The following is a 13,539-nucleotide window of genomic DNA, read 5'->3' on the forward strand; positions in this document are numbered from 1 at the left end:
GATGGGGAAGCAGAAGAGATAGATGAGAATATCACAAATAACAACAAAACAAATGTCAGAGAGTGGCCACTGAACCCTATTGGTTTCTTCCCAAAAATATTCTAGTTACACCTGGAATCTCTTGCTTCTCTTGCAGTGCAACCCTATGCATGTATACTGAGAAGTAGGTCCCACTGAGTTCAGTGGAGCTTACTCTGGAGGAAACGTGTATAGGATTGCAGCCTAAGGCATGTATGGATTGCTGTAATAGAGATCTAGAAGGGAAGAGGAGATAGATGCAGGTAGACAGACATTATGCAGAAAAAGAGCGTGAGCTAACTGCCTTGGCATAAGGAGAGTTCAAGTGCATGGACTTCTTTTGTACAGCAAAGATTAGGTTACAGGTAATATGAATGCGCGCTGTCTTTGCAAAGCAATTAACAGGTAAACAAGAGGCTTGCTGCCTTGCTGCTATGAAGAGCCTCCAACTGAGGGCACTTTAACGCTTCTGGGTTCAAGTTGGGTTACGTTCAACAAAAGAGCATATTAATTCTCTGCTCAGGGCGCTTTCCATGGCAAACGCCTAACACTAGCTCTCAATCAGAAGAATAATCTTCCATCCTTCTATTTTGTTGTTTCCATATTCCCAGGATCAGATTGTGAATTTCAAGACACTACAGCCCACATTCACCTTACAGGAAATGCACACACTTCAGGGCTTATCTGTTCAACTTGTATCTTAAGAACCCGTACTGATTGCCTTTCATACGGAGAACTACTCAAGACGCCAGGCTAAATGAAGCTCTCCACCCTTGAAAACAAAGAAACCCAAAGGTCTTATCAGAGATGGAAAATATCGACATGGATTTGTCTACGGAGAAAAAAGGGGCCTTCCTACCCCCACCCTCTCAAACAAAGATAAAGAGGCTTTTGATGGTACACCTGCTCATCAGTCTCCTGGAAACACATATTTTAAAATTCTGTCTAAGAAGATGGGTCTAAGAGAAGATGGTGTTGTAGGGGTCACCCATTCAAACAATCCTGTTTTTGGAGTTAGAAATCCTTCAATGAGCAATCAGATTGGGCTGAAAAGGGATATACAAAGGAAGAAGAGACGTTATTGTAGAACAGAGGACTTCCGATGCTGCTGTTCTTTTTAGAAGTTGATTTGAAGTGCCAAGCAGTGGGTGGATTCCTCGAGGTCTTTTGGTGCTCTTATAGCCATTAATTAACTGCCCCCTTTTTTGTTTCTCCTCGGAAAGGGGAGCCGTTGGCTCGCCTCTCCACGAGGAAGAAAGCACTCCATCAGATTTCCCGCCTGCATGAGCGCTGGGCCTACTGAGCGTCGCACCGGAATAAAGTACGCGGTCTGGACAAGGAGAACTGGCTGGGAGACACCAGCCATGGCTGGCGGCGGCACAATCATTTCTTTGCGGCGGCGAATGCTCTCGCTCCGATCTCTCTGCAGATTCCGCCCCGCTCTATGTCAAGCCCACCCTGACTGAGCAGCTCCATCCAGCCCTCCTCCCCGTCGCCACCAAAACCGCCCTCGCCGTTCCCGTTATGCAATCTACTCATGGGGCTTCACCTTTCATCGCCATCAGACACAGCCTGAGACGGCCCCAGAAACACCTCCCTGTGCCATTCAGCGGGCCCCTGCGAAAGCACGGAAAGCGCTTTGACGCACAGCAGAAACGCCTGCTTCTAACAGAAGGACGCGATCTTCGGAGGTATAATCATCACCCCAGCCCGGGAATGAAGCGGCAGGGGCCTGCGGCTCACCGTGATCCGAGGGATGTTCTTCTTGCCTTGGTACGACATCTTCCCCAAAGGCCGAGCCTATCGTGGGATGGGAAAAAACGAGCCGCGCGGCAATGGAGGGGGCGGCCAAAGACGACGAGAGGGGAGGCCTTTCTGGCTCAGGAGGACAGACGGACGGCTAGCGGCGGATGGCGCTGGCAGATGGCTCTGTGCTGTGTGCCGCCGCGTCTGCGTGCGCGCCTCCCAGCCTGGCGGATTGTTCTGGCAAGGAGGGAGGGACGGAGGGAGCGAGGGGGAAGCTCGGTGGCTCCCCCTGCCCTGGCCGCCCCGCAGTCTCGCCGAGCAGCTGCCTGATTAACATTCCGCGCCCGTGCCTCAGCCAGCGGCAGACAGGGGCCCAGACGAGCCGCCTGCTCCGCCGGCGCCTCTTTAGAGCTGGCTGGCCGCGACGGCAGCCGCTTCCCTGCCCAACAAAAGCCGGTGCCGCCCCTTGCCGGCCAACAAAGGCCACGTGGCTGGGCCATCGCCAGGTGCCGGACCTCCGTGAGCAAGCGCGGCCGCTGGCTTAGACGCAGCCGGGAGGTCTTTTTGGGTCCGTGCATGCGCACGGGGCTGGAGACGCATCCTGCTGGGAGCTGGGGTTGTAATTGGTCGCAACCACCTCTCAGGGTTGATTTGGGAGCGGGAAGTTACACCCCCCCGTCTTCATTTCAGACCCCAATTTCAACCTTCGTCCTGAAAATGGGTTTACTCAACCAGATTCTAACTCGATTTACTTGAGTGCTTGATGTCTGTGGAATCGGCTTCCTAGACATAGACAGTGATGTTATTTCGAAGTCACAAACAGGTGGACGGTGCAGTGCTCCGCGATCATCTGCGCGTTCACGCAAAAGGAAATCCCTTACATTTGTTTAACTTTTCCCGGTGTATTTCAGTCTTAAGAGACCGTCTGGTTTAATGTAGCGTGAGATTCTTGGGGCAACCAGCGCGCCCCTTGTCAGGATTTCCCTTCCTGAGCATCACTGAGGATTACAGCCAGAGATCTGGGTAGGATCCAATATTAAGGCAATCCTCTGTCTGAATCTGGACCAATCAGCTGCACTTTGCGAAGTGCTGTTCCACAAAACGCTTGTAATTATCTATGGAATTCTCTACCACAAGTGTGGTGGCCGTCTGTGGTCTCTCTGTGTTTAAAGGACTAGCGGTTAACAGCTCTATCTTCCCTTAATGTATCTCATATTTAAGAGATAAATTAAGGGAGGACAGGACTGTTAATGGATATTGGCCACGATCTATGGATCGTCCATATTCAGAGAATGCATGCCTCTGAATAATAGGAGATCTTGGAGGCAAACAAAAGGAAAAGGCTCTTTCATTGTGCTCTACTTACAGGCTTCCTGGAAGCATCTGTCTGGCTATTCTTATGGAAACGACAATGCCAGTTTAGTTGAGGTCCCATATGATCCAGCAGGGCTCTTATGAAGTTAATATTGTAACATTAAAAATATGCTGTTGGAATTTGCTTGTTTTCCTCTTCCCTACTCATCCCTTTTTCCGTTTGTGTCCTGTCTTTTTCGACTAATCCTCAGGGCAAGCACTGTTTATTGATTTTGTAAGCTAGGGAGGGTTTGTTGTTGTTTTGGTAAAAATGGTATAGATTCATGAAAGAAAGAAAGAAAGAAAGGTGTCGACTGTGTCTTACAAAGCAGTTCTATGCATGCCAGCTCAGAAGTATTCAAGGAGGCTTACACACAGGTAGGTATTTATGTGGATTGCAGCCTTAATCTGTAATTTACAGGGTGACTTTAATGACATTTAGATGGGGGAACTAAATCTCTGCTCTTCTTAAAGTCTTGTGCTCATATTAACAGGAAAACGGGATTGTCAAGATAACCTTCCTCTCCGCTGCACCACGTGTGTAGTGCTTTATTAAAATCCATTTATCAACACAAAAGTTGCCGAGACAGACATTCCACTATGCTGCAATGCTCATTCAGATGCAGGAGTGCATGCATGTGTGACTGTGTATGCTGCTTTCCATTTACAAGAACCTAAGAGCCAGTGACCCATCTAGTCCACCATCCTGTTCTCACAGTAGCCAACCAGATGCCTAAGGGAAGCACGCAGAAGCATTTGGGTTGCAATCATATGCCAATGCACCTTGAAGTAAGCCCCTTTGCAAATCCTATGCATGCCTACTCAGAGGTAAGTCCCACTGCATTCAGTGGGACTTATCCTGCAGTAAATGTGGAAAGGAGTTCAGCCTTCATGCTCTTTCCATCTCACACCGCGAATTTCATTCACATTAAAATCAATAAAATGACTGGCTTAACAATAGGCGGCGTTGGTTGGATCCCAACGCCGGAGGGACGTTTCTATGGAGCATATACACTGACTTGATGGAAACTCAGCATTAGAAAGGCTTGGGAGGCAAAAAGCAGATTCTCGGTGTCTCTAATTTGCCTTTCAAAATAGCACGTGCCTTGATTACGCCTGCCCGACCTGTAAGATATACGTTGGCTGCTGCCTCGACGTCCCACCAAAAGGGGCGAAGTGACATTTAAAGCCTCATGCAAAGTGAGCGCTAGAGAAACCCAGCGGCGGATTGGGAAATCAGTTTCCACCTGGCGCCCCATCAATCCTCTCTTGAGGCTGTTACAGGTTTTGTGAAATCGGAAATAGCGACCGGCGAGATTAAGAAGCGGCGGCCAGCTCGGTATTAATTCCAACCCCCGCACGCCCGTTCAGAAAACGCAGCTGGCTTTAGTAATTGAGCCAGTAAGCCAGCCTCAGACCTCTCGCGCTGTCCCTCTTACATGGAGGGCGGACGCCGAGCCGCGAAGGGTTTGCCCTATGCTTGTCCCAGAAGTTGAACCTGCGCACACACCGGAGTCCATTCGAGCGCCGCCTAGTTGGCTGGCGGAAGACCCAGATGCTTCAACACGTCTACCTCCCCGCATCCTGGCCGTTTGGGTTATGCTAAGGGGCCGGCTTTTCTGCACCAGATTTACTCATTAAGTTTCGAAGGTCATTAAATATGGTCCTGAAACATTTATAAGGGACGCAGAGGGACAGTGCTTCGTCTGTGGCAGGCGACGCAGGGCCAACGTTAACCAGGAACCTTAAAGTTTAGCCTCTTCGTTTATTTCCTCCAATGAGAGTCCCCAGCGTCTTCATTTCCCCGTTACCTGATGGCAGCCATTGGGTAATTCCTCTGCCACTCCAACTGAAGGCGGCCCCGCGGGTGTGAGGACGGGAGTACTTCGGCTCCCGCTGCTGGCCTCGCTCTGTCCTTCAGAGCCGCTGGAGGGCTGGCTGAGGTCCCCGCGACGGAGCTGCTGGCTGCTCCCTCTCTTTCCTCCCCTGAGCGATTCGAAGTCCAGCGTTTTGTTTTCAAAGGCGCCCTCCACGTTGCAAAACATGCCTCCGTATTTCTGCCGGGGCTTGGGGCTGCCGGCGCCAAGAGCAGAGAAGTAAACGGGCAGTTCCTCCGCTTTCTTCTCCGGCTGCCGCTCCCTCCGCTCTGCCATGGCTGCTAGGGAGGGAGGCCGCCTGCCTGCGACTGGGAAGGGCAGGAGAAGTAGCACTGGGTGGGAAGGGAGTGTCACAGAAAGGCAAGGGCTCAATCCGACTTCGGTTGTCATATGTAAAGTCCTAGCCAGCCCCGTGATTCGTTAGGCAGGTAACGCCATTGGTCTTCACCAGAAGTCTGGCTGGCGGGGAGCTGTCCAGGGTCTGTGGTGCTGAAGCAGACGCGCCGGATGAGTTTATTAGGAGGACATCCCGGAGACAACCCACTTACAGGAGCATTTCCAGTGCTGTCACTTACGCTGCTTTGCCTCTTGTGAGGGTTATTGAAAAATAAACACAACAGAAATTTAATGACAGCATTTCTGAACCAACTATTCCCGTACCAACAGAAACAGAAAGAATAAATAAACTTGCTGGCTTTTCCAGTTTGTAAGGGAATAGCCAAAGATATTTTGCAACAAAAGTGAACATGCTGGCTTGTAGAACATTCCCAACCCACATGCACACACTTGTCTGCAACCCTTGCCAACAATTCTGTACACCAAATTCAAAGGCTTATTACTACAACTGAACTGAATACCTGCATTATGAAGCACGTTATACTTTGCTGTGGCATCTGTTTTCTCTTTCATATTCCCTTAATTTTGTTCCAGACACCTGCAAAAGAAGTAGAATAAAAGGTGACTTACATTTTCAACACAATTCCAATGTGGTGTCTTGTACTTAATTTGATTATACTATTTGTGGGGAAAATGGCAAAAATTAAATTATTTGATTATTACCTCAATATCTGATGGGTTCTTGGTTTTGTGTGTGTTTACATTAGTCGTACTTTCATTTTTCTGATGGTAATTTGTATCAGAGTTTATATAAAAAGTAGGTTTCTCCATAGATTACTTAAACTGAGAGTTTCATCATGAGACAACAATACTCCTATGCAGAATTTTTCCTTGCAAGTGATGTCAGCCTTAGGCAATAAACTGTTTCAGATAATTTCTTCCCCTGTTGTTTTAGCTCATATAGGATTATAGCTCTAGAAAAGAGTTGATGGACAGAATTAGGTCATTATACTGCAAAGGAAAGCATGGCCCATAGTAGATCTTTTTTTAAAAAAAAGAGAGAAGAAAAGGGAAAGGCACCAATTTATTCAGGAACACTAAGTCATTTCTTGCAGTCAAGTCCTGTAAAATCTAAAGTACCCACTTAATGTAAGAGCTGGTTCCAGAATTATTAACCCAGTTGCTATGTGCACCTGCTCACATAAAGTAGTCAACTCACATGACCAATGTGAAACTACACAAGGTACTTCTGGAAGATTTTGAAGGCTATTTCCATGAACAGGAAACCAGAATCACTACCATCCCATTTACACAAATAGGCATTGTCAGTGAATATTCCCATCCTGTGGGCTGATGATGTGTTTGGGGACCATAATAGGGACTTTGGAAATAAGTAAGTAGGCTGCAGGCCACAGACTGGTCAATTCTTCTTTCTCAGTGTAATCTTGATATTTCCAAACTGTTATCAGCATATTGTTGATGCCCTCACTCCTTTTCAGAGAATATATCTATTTTTACATTGGGCATGTAGATCACAATATAGGATAAAGATATAAAAATGTATTTAATGTTTCTTAATTGTAGCTATTTAATCAAGCCATAGACACTTACAGAAATGAGCTGGATTGTGTAAGAGCTGTGTTGTCTATGGTTGGCTGTACTAATTGAGATAATAAATGGAGATACTCTCTACAACAATTTGGAACATAGTTTTGTGATGTGTGCTGACCAATGTGCAAACTTATTCAGATTTCTCCATTGGTTTAAAAACAAATACTGCTGCTTTTATGATGGCTTCAAAGGTTTTCTTTCTGTGCTGCATGAGAAAACACACACCTAGGCACTCATAGGTTTAAAAGACTTTTTTAATTAAAAGTTTACAATCATTTATGTACTTTACAAATGAATAGAAAGTCTCTGATATATAGCATATGAATCACAATACAAAAATATGTGTAAAACTTTGTACATATAAGCCTATTTTAGGCTTAGCAATTATCTCTTTAGCACAGAACCAAACATTTAAGTATTTAGGATATGGTTATTATGAGATTACATTAGAAAACACAAGAACATGGTATATTTACCATGGAAGAAAACTACTGTATATGTGTTTAGTTTTTACAGACATTTACAGTAAATATTTAAATAAACTGTACAATAAATATGTGAATGTACTGTACATATTCACAATATGATTTCCTGAGTCTAAACTAAATCCATTAGTCTTCAGAAACACACCCCCTCACTGTAAGGGTTTAATGGTGTCATTAAAGATGCAAGATCATTTGGCACCCATCCACCACAAATAACTTTCAGGTGCATTCTTTTTCATGATGACAGGTATTTATGTTAACAAGCTGTCTAAGGCACTCTGGGATATACTGAAGGCTACAGATATTAAGCGAGCTGAATACTTTTAAATAACAGCCACTGTCCTTCAACAGCTTGAACCACAGGCATAAGTCTGAAATGCATAACACACAGTCACTGACAAATTAAGCAGCAATTCAAATGGATTTTAGTTTAGACATGGTGGTAAAAAAAATACCCAGAATGTACATGCTCTGTAACTGACAAGTGCAAGCCATGTGCCAGATCATTGTGAACATGATATATGATATTATTAAGGCTTTCCTGAAACTCTGTTGTTACAATTTCATGTAGTTACTATTGTCCTATGTTAATAATTAAACAAAAAAATATAATTTTGAGCTGGTTCATATATGGTCCCAGCTTATAGTACATGCGGTGAGATGCGAGATGGAATCTTGCGTTTGTGTGTCCTTCTACACCACAAACAGAACTTTTATGATAAACCAAAGCTTACATGTGTACATTCCTTTCCAAATAAGTTCAGCTCATGTGATGCCTTCCCCATTTATTTAAATGTCAGAAAAATTCCACTAGGGTTGCATGCTGTAAATAAACAGGTAAATAGTTATTGCCCAATCATTGAAGTTAACTATTTCCTTTGCTGTCTTCCCAAGAATTAGATATACATTGTCTGTGCAATAAAGGCAGTTCTTAAAATACGTAGCCGACAAGCTGTATCAATACTTGCACTAGTGCAGCATCACAAAACAAGATATTCTGACAGTGGTATAGCATGCTGTTCTATCATGACAGGCAAATACTGGCTCAAATTTTTAGAACTGACTTGCTATTAACAGTGCAATCCTATGCACAGTAAGTTCCACTGTGTTGGGTGGTGTATGCAAGTGTGCATACAATTGCTGCCTAAGTTGCTTTAGTCTAGAAATCTCTTCTAGGAACTTGGATGTGTAGCTACAGCTCCTTCAAAGTGATGGCTTCACTTTTAATTTAAAGGGAGCAGGCACAGCTACATACATATACTTTTGTGCCTGCAAGCGACCTGTGTGCACATTAAGAGCATACATGGAGCTCTAGATTGGGGCAAATCTGTGTGATCAAGGTATAGACCCCCTCACAATGTCTGCTGGAGACACCTCAAGCAAAATAACCTATGAATCTGTTTTTGCTAGTTTCACAATAATCACAGCAGGACCATATAAATCCTTAGAGAAGTACACTGGAGAAATGGAGCACACCATTTCTTGTTGGTGCAGCAATCAAAGGAACAGTGAATTTAGAGCATAACCCCAGGTACACTCCGTTAGAAAGTTGGTCCATTGAAATCCATGGGACCTACTTCCATCTAATGGACAGTTACAAAAGCATGAACTCAAGAACAGCTTCCAGAGCAGCATGGGAAGCTGGTGTCAGAAAACAGAATGGGGAATATACTGGATAGTATGTGGAAACACCTTTAGTGTACCCATTACTCACCTCTTTGGATCATGACTATGTACTCTAGTCCCAAATCCCATGTTGATCCGTAAAATTGTAGCTAATACGTGCAGCAGAGATGATCAGGGAAGCAATTCTGAAACAGACAAATGAGTACTACAGCACTGTTGAGACTCTTTGGGGAAATGTGTGTTTCTTCAGTCTCTCCATTGATGACCCTTACTGAATGAGGTGGCCAGGTAGTGAAGCAAAATATTCTCCCAGGCCTGGACCATTCTAAGTAGAATAAAGTGGCTACTGATACAGAATTTGGCTTTATCTATATTTGAGATGCCTTAGATCTAATGGAGAGTTCCTTCCCTGTTTCCTATGCATAGCAGAACCATAGCTGCTGAAGGGAGCCAAAAAGAGGGCCTTTTCTATGGTCACACCTACCCTTGAGGTACAGATGGCTCCCTCTCTTACCATTTTCTGATCATTAGTGAAGACCTTTCTATGCAAGTAGGCTGTTGCACTGAATAGGGTTTTTTAAAAAGAAAATCTGTCAGATATGTTTGCATTTTGTGTATTTAATTTATTGTACTTTATTGATATGCTTATTATGTTTTTAATTTATATAAGCCACCTTGAGTGGGGTATAAGCCTCAGAAAGGTGGGGTAGAATCTTAGATATAAATGAATAAAGGAGGTTGGGTGTGGTTTAAAGTTCTATACAGCTTATGAAGAGTGACGGCTATTTTTTGGCATGTATGCCATGTCAAGTTCAAAAGAAGAGACAGTGGCATTTTTAAATGTGCATTATAAGGCATACTAGCATAATATCATATTTGTGGAAGCTAATGTTATGTCAATATAACCCATTTTAAGCACTTTGCTGATGGTGCAACGTACCCCAGGATGGAGTAACTAGCCTAAGATGCATATTTACTCAGAAGTAAGTTCTGCAGATTTAGCAGGGCCTACTCCTAGTTAAATTGCAGAGGACTACAGTCTAAATGTGATGGCAAGCAATCTGAGTTTCGTCTTGCTTCCCTTATTAAGGAATTTCAGTTCAACTTTAGTTTGTGTAACAATACAGACAGTGGAATTATCCAGAATTTTATGTTATCACCATTGACAGTGTGAGTAAATGAAGCCTAAATTCTTACAATAATACCTCAGGTAAGGAATCCTCCAGGAACTAAGCTCCTTTTAACAAAGTCTTTTAAAAGTTGAAATTGACCAGCTTTGCTTTGCTATGGATAAACCTTTAAGCCTGTGCCTTTGCTTTAAGGTGAAACTGATAATAATAATAATAATAATAATAATAATAATAATAATAATAATAATAATAATAATAATAATAAATTTAATTTCTTTGTCGCCTATCTGGCCAATGGCCACTCTAGGCGACTTACAAAATTATTAAAATACAATTAATAAAATACAGTAATACAATAAAAACAATAGATCTACAACAACAATATTAAAACTGGGTAGGAGGCATTACAATTATATCGATTAACCCTCCCCGGATACCCCGAAGGCCTGCTGAAAAAGCCAGGTCTTTAAGGCTTTCCGAAATACATTTAGGGAAGAGGCATGCCGGAGATCTTGTGGGAGGGAGTTCCAAAGAGTGGGGGCCGCCACTGAGAATGCCCTCTCTCTTGTACCCGCCAATCTGGCTGTTTTTGTTGGCGGGATTGAGAGAAGGCCCTGTGTGGCCGATCTTGTCGGGCGGCATAATTGGTGGCATTGAAGGCGCTCCGTAAGATAAACTGGGCCGAAACCATATAGGGATTTAAAGGTCAATACCAACACCTTGAATTGGGCTCGGAAAACAACTGGAAGCCAGTGTAGGTCGAACAACACTGGTGTGATGTGATCTCGGCGGCGACTATTCGTAAGTAGTCGAGCCGCCGCATTTTGTATCAGTTGTAATTTCCGGACCGTTTTCAAGGGTAACCCCACGTAGAGCGCATTACAGTAGTCCAAACGAGAGGTGATCAGGGCGTGTACCACCAGTGGGAGCTGATGAACAGGAAGGTAGGGTTGCAGCCTTCGTATGAGGTGTAGTTGGTACCAGGCTGCCCGGCTCACTGCCGAAATCTGAGCCTCCATGGACAGCCTGGAATCAAGCACAACCCCAAGGCTGCGGACCTGGTCCTTTAGGGGTAAACTCACCCCATTGAACTTCAGGTCAATGTCACCCAACCTTCTCTTGTCCCCCACAAGTAGTACCTCGGTTTTATCAGGGTTCAACTTCAGCTTGTTCCTTCCCATCCATCCACTCACGGATTCCAGGCAGTGTCTTTGCTTCGCTATCAATAAATGGATAAGCCTGTGCCTTTGCTTTGCCTATGGTGAAACGAACAAGCCTGTGTGTTTGCTTTGCATTCAAGAGATCTCTTGCTTTCTCCCAGGTCTGGGGAGGAAAGGATCCAATATGATTCAGAGGAGGAGGGGGAAGGGGAAGGAGGAGAAGGGGAGGGGTACCAGGCAGGCACCCTTTAAAGCCCCTGTTGAAGCTACCAGCATCATCTGTGAGCAGGTATAGGAACCTATCCCTATTATTTCTATGTTATTCCTACCTCTGGTACCAAAGGTTCTGTTAAAGAATGTCCAGGAATGCATCTACTTTGTTAAATGAGGTATTACTGTATTTTTAGAGTCAGCAAAATAAAACCCTTTCTCTGTGTGTATGTAAACGCAATGCAATGCAATACATTTGAATAACAGAAATCTAACACATTCATTGTTTGTACAAAACATCTGTTTCCATATAAACAACAGCATCTTTATACACCATCACTTATTTACATGCTTCTCTGTCTTGTAAAGATAAACTTGTGTTTGTAAAAAAGATGATAAAGTAAAAGTGGTAATTGACAATTCTGCGGCCATGAAATGGATACTGAAACATATATACATCATGCATGGCTGAAAAAGAAATGTATTCCAGCCAGTTTTCAAATACACTTGCCTTTACATTCTCAAATCTTATCCAATGCATCATAAATTATCATGCATATCCAGGCCAATAGCAGCATCTGAATCCCTTAGTGCACCTGTACAGCCAGGCATTTAATTTAAGGCATTTTAAAAGATGCCTGCCTAGTACATTCTGTTGACTTTAATGTTTTAATCCGAGCCCACTCTTGCCTCAAACAGTGCTGACAGTCAGTAAGGAAGATGCGTATTGGACTGCCCCATAAGCAAGGATATCCTATTCACTTAAAGATAAGGAGAGCTCAGATAAGCTAACACACATGGAGCTACTTTGCCTTTGAAGTAAATGAAAACCCTGGTGTCCACTGGAAGCTTTTCCTTGTTCAAGGAGTGGCTGAATTTGGGCAATTCTTGGTAATCCAGAAGAATGAATACGGCATGCACAAAAGAGTCAATGGAATTGTTTAAATCCACAAGATTTTTTTTAAAGCACCTTGTTTAAAAGTAGAATTGTGGGCCCCCCTCGAATGAAAACTAGCAAAAAGCAATTAATCTTTAGAGAGAGAAAAATGAATATAGATTAGGGATAGCAGCAAATACATAAGTTATCATTCAACTATGTGTATAATCCAGCTAAATTTAAACACCTCTTAAGTCCCATTGATTTCAATGGGAGAGTTAGGTCTTGGCTTAATCTATCTCTCATTGAAAGCAAATTAGGGTTGCCAGGTTCTTGGCCTGAGACTGATCCTGTATCTTTAGGAGAAGAGAAAGTCAGCCAAGCACAGGTGTTCTTGCAACTCTGTAATGGGAAAAACCACAAGGTGCAATTCTCCCTTCTCCCTGCACAACTTTTAAAGATACAGAAGACCTTTTGGTTGCCAGGCCTGGCCTCCAAGAGGTCTTCTGTATCTTTAAAAGTTGTGGAAGGGGAAGAATTACACCTTGTGGTTTTTCCCATTACAGAGTTGCCAGAACACCTGTACTTGGCTGACTTTCTCTTCTCCTAAAGATACAGGATCAGTCTCAGGCCAGGAACCTGGCAACCCTAAAGCAAATGGTTGTTAAGGCTGCAGTCCTACCCATATTTAGTACTAGGACATATGTCCTACTGATAAGCACTTACACCACTTGACACAAGGACTGAACTCAATGGGACTTTACACCCTAGTAAGTGTGCTTAGGAGGACTGTAGCCTTAAGTATTATTTCAGAGTAAACATGCTTAGACTCATGCTGCACAGGTACTTAATTTTGGCAGGATTGTGTGGTGTTTAGGAACAAAATAAATACTATGAGTGTGCCTTTATATTTGTTTTCAATAAGATTATTTACTTATAATCCAAATGGGTCAGTAAAATGTCCTGTTTGGCCATCACTTTTTCATGCACCGGCAGTCACAGCTGCAGATTCAGAATATCTTCTAATGACCAGATAGTGGTGCCAATATGTCAGCTGAATAGGCTATATATTTTTCCCAACAGGATCTTCTGTTTTTCTTCTTCCACTTA

General features: G+C 43.7%; 1 protein-coding gene across 1 annotated transcript in view; it reads right to left on the minus strand.

Annotated features, from left to right (window-relative positions):
* Positions 1-2,216, minus strand: part of DPYSL4 (dihydropyrimidinase like 4) — a 39,830-nt gene extending 37,614 nt beyond the window's left edge. The window contains exon 1 of the mRNA XM_061634361.1: positions 1,762-2,216. Within this exon, the coding sequence (XP_061490345.1) occupies positions 1,762-1,800 (39 nt within the window). The 5' untranslated portion in view covers positions 1,801-2,216. The remainder of the gene's footprint in view (positions 1-1,761) is intronic.
* Between the last annotated feature and the right edge of the window lie 11,323 nt (positions 2,217-13,539).

Source organism: Rhineura floridana, chromosome 7 (assembly GCF_030035675.1).
Source record: "Rhineura floridana isolate rRhiFlo1 chromosome 7, rRhiFlo1.hap2, whole genome shotgun sequence".
NCBI lineage: Eukaryota > Metazoa > Chordata > Lepidosauria > Squamata > Rhineuridae > Rhineura > Rhineura floridana.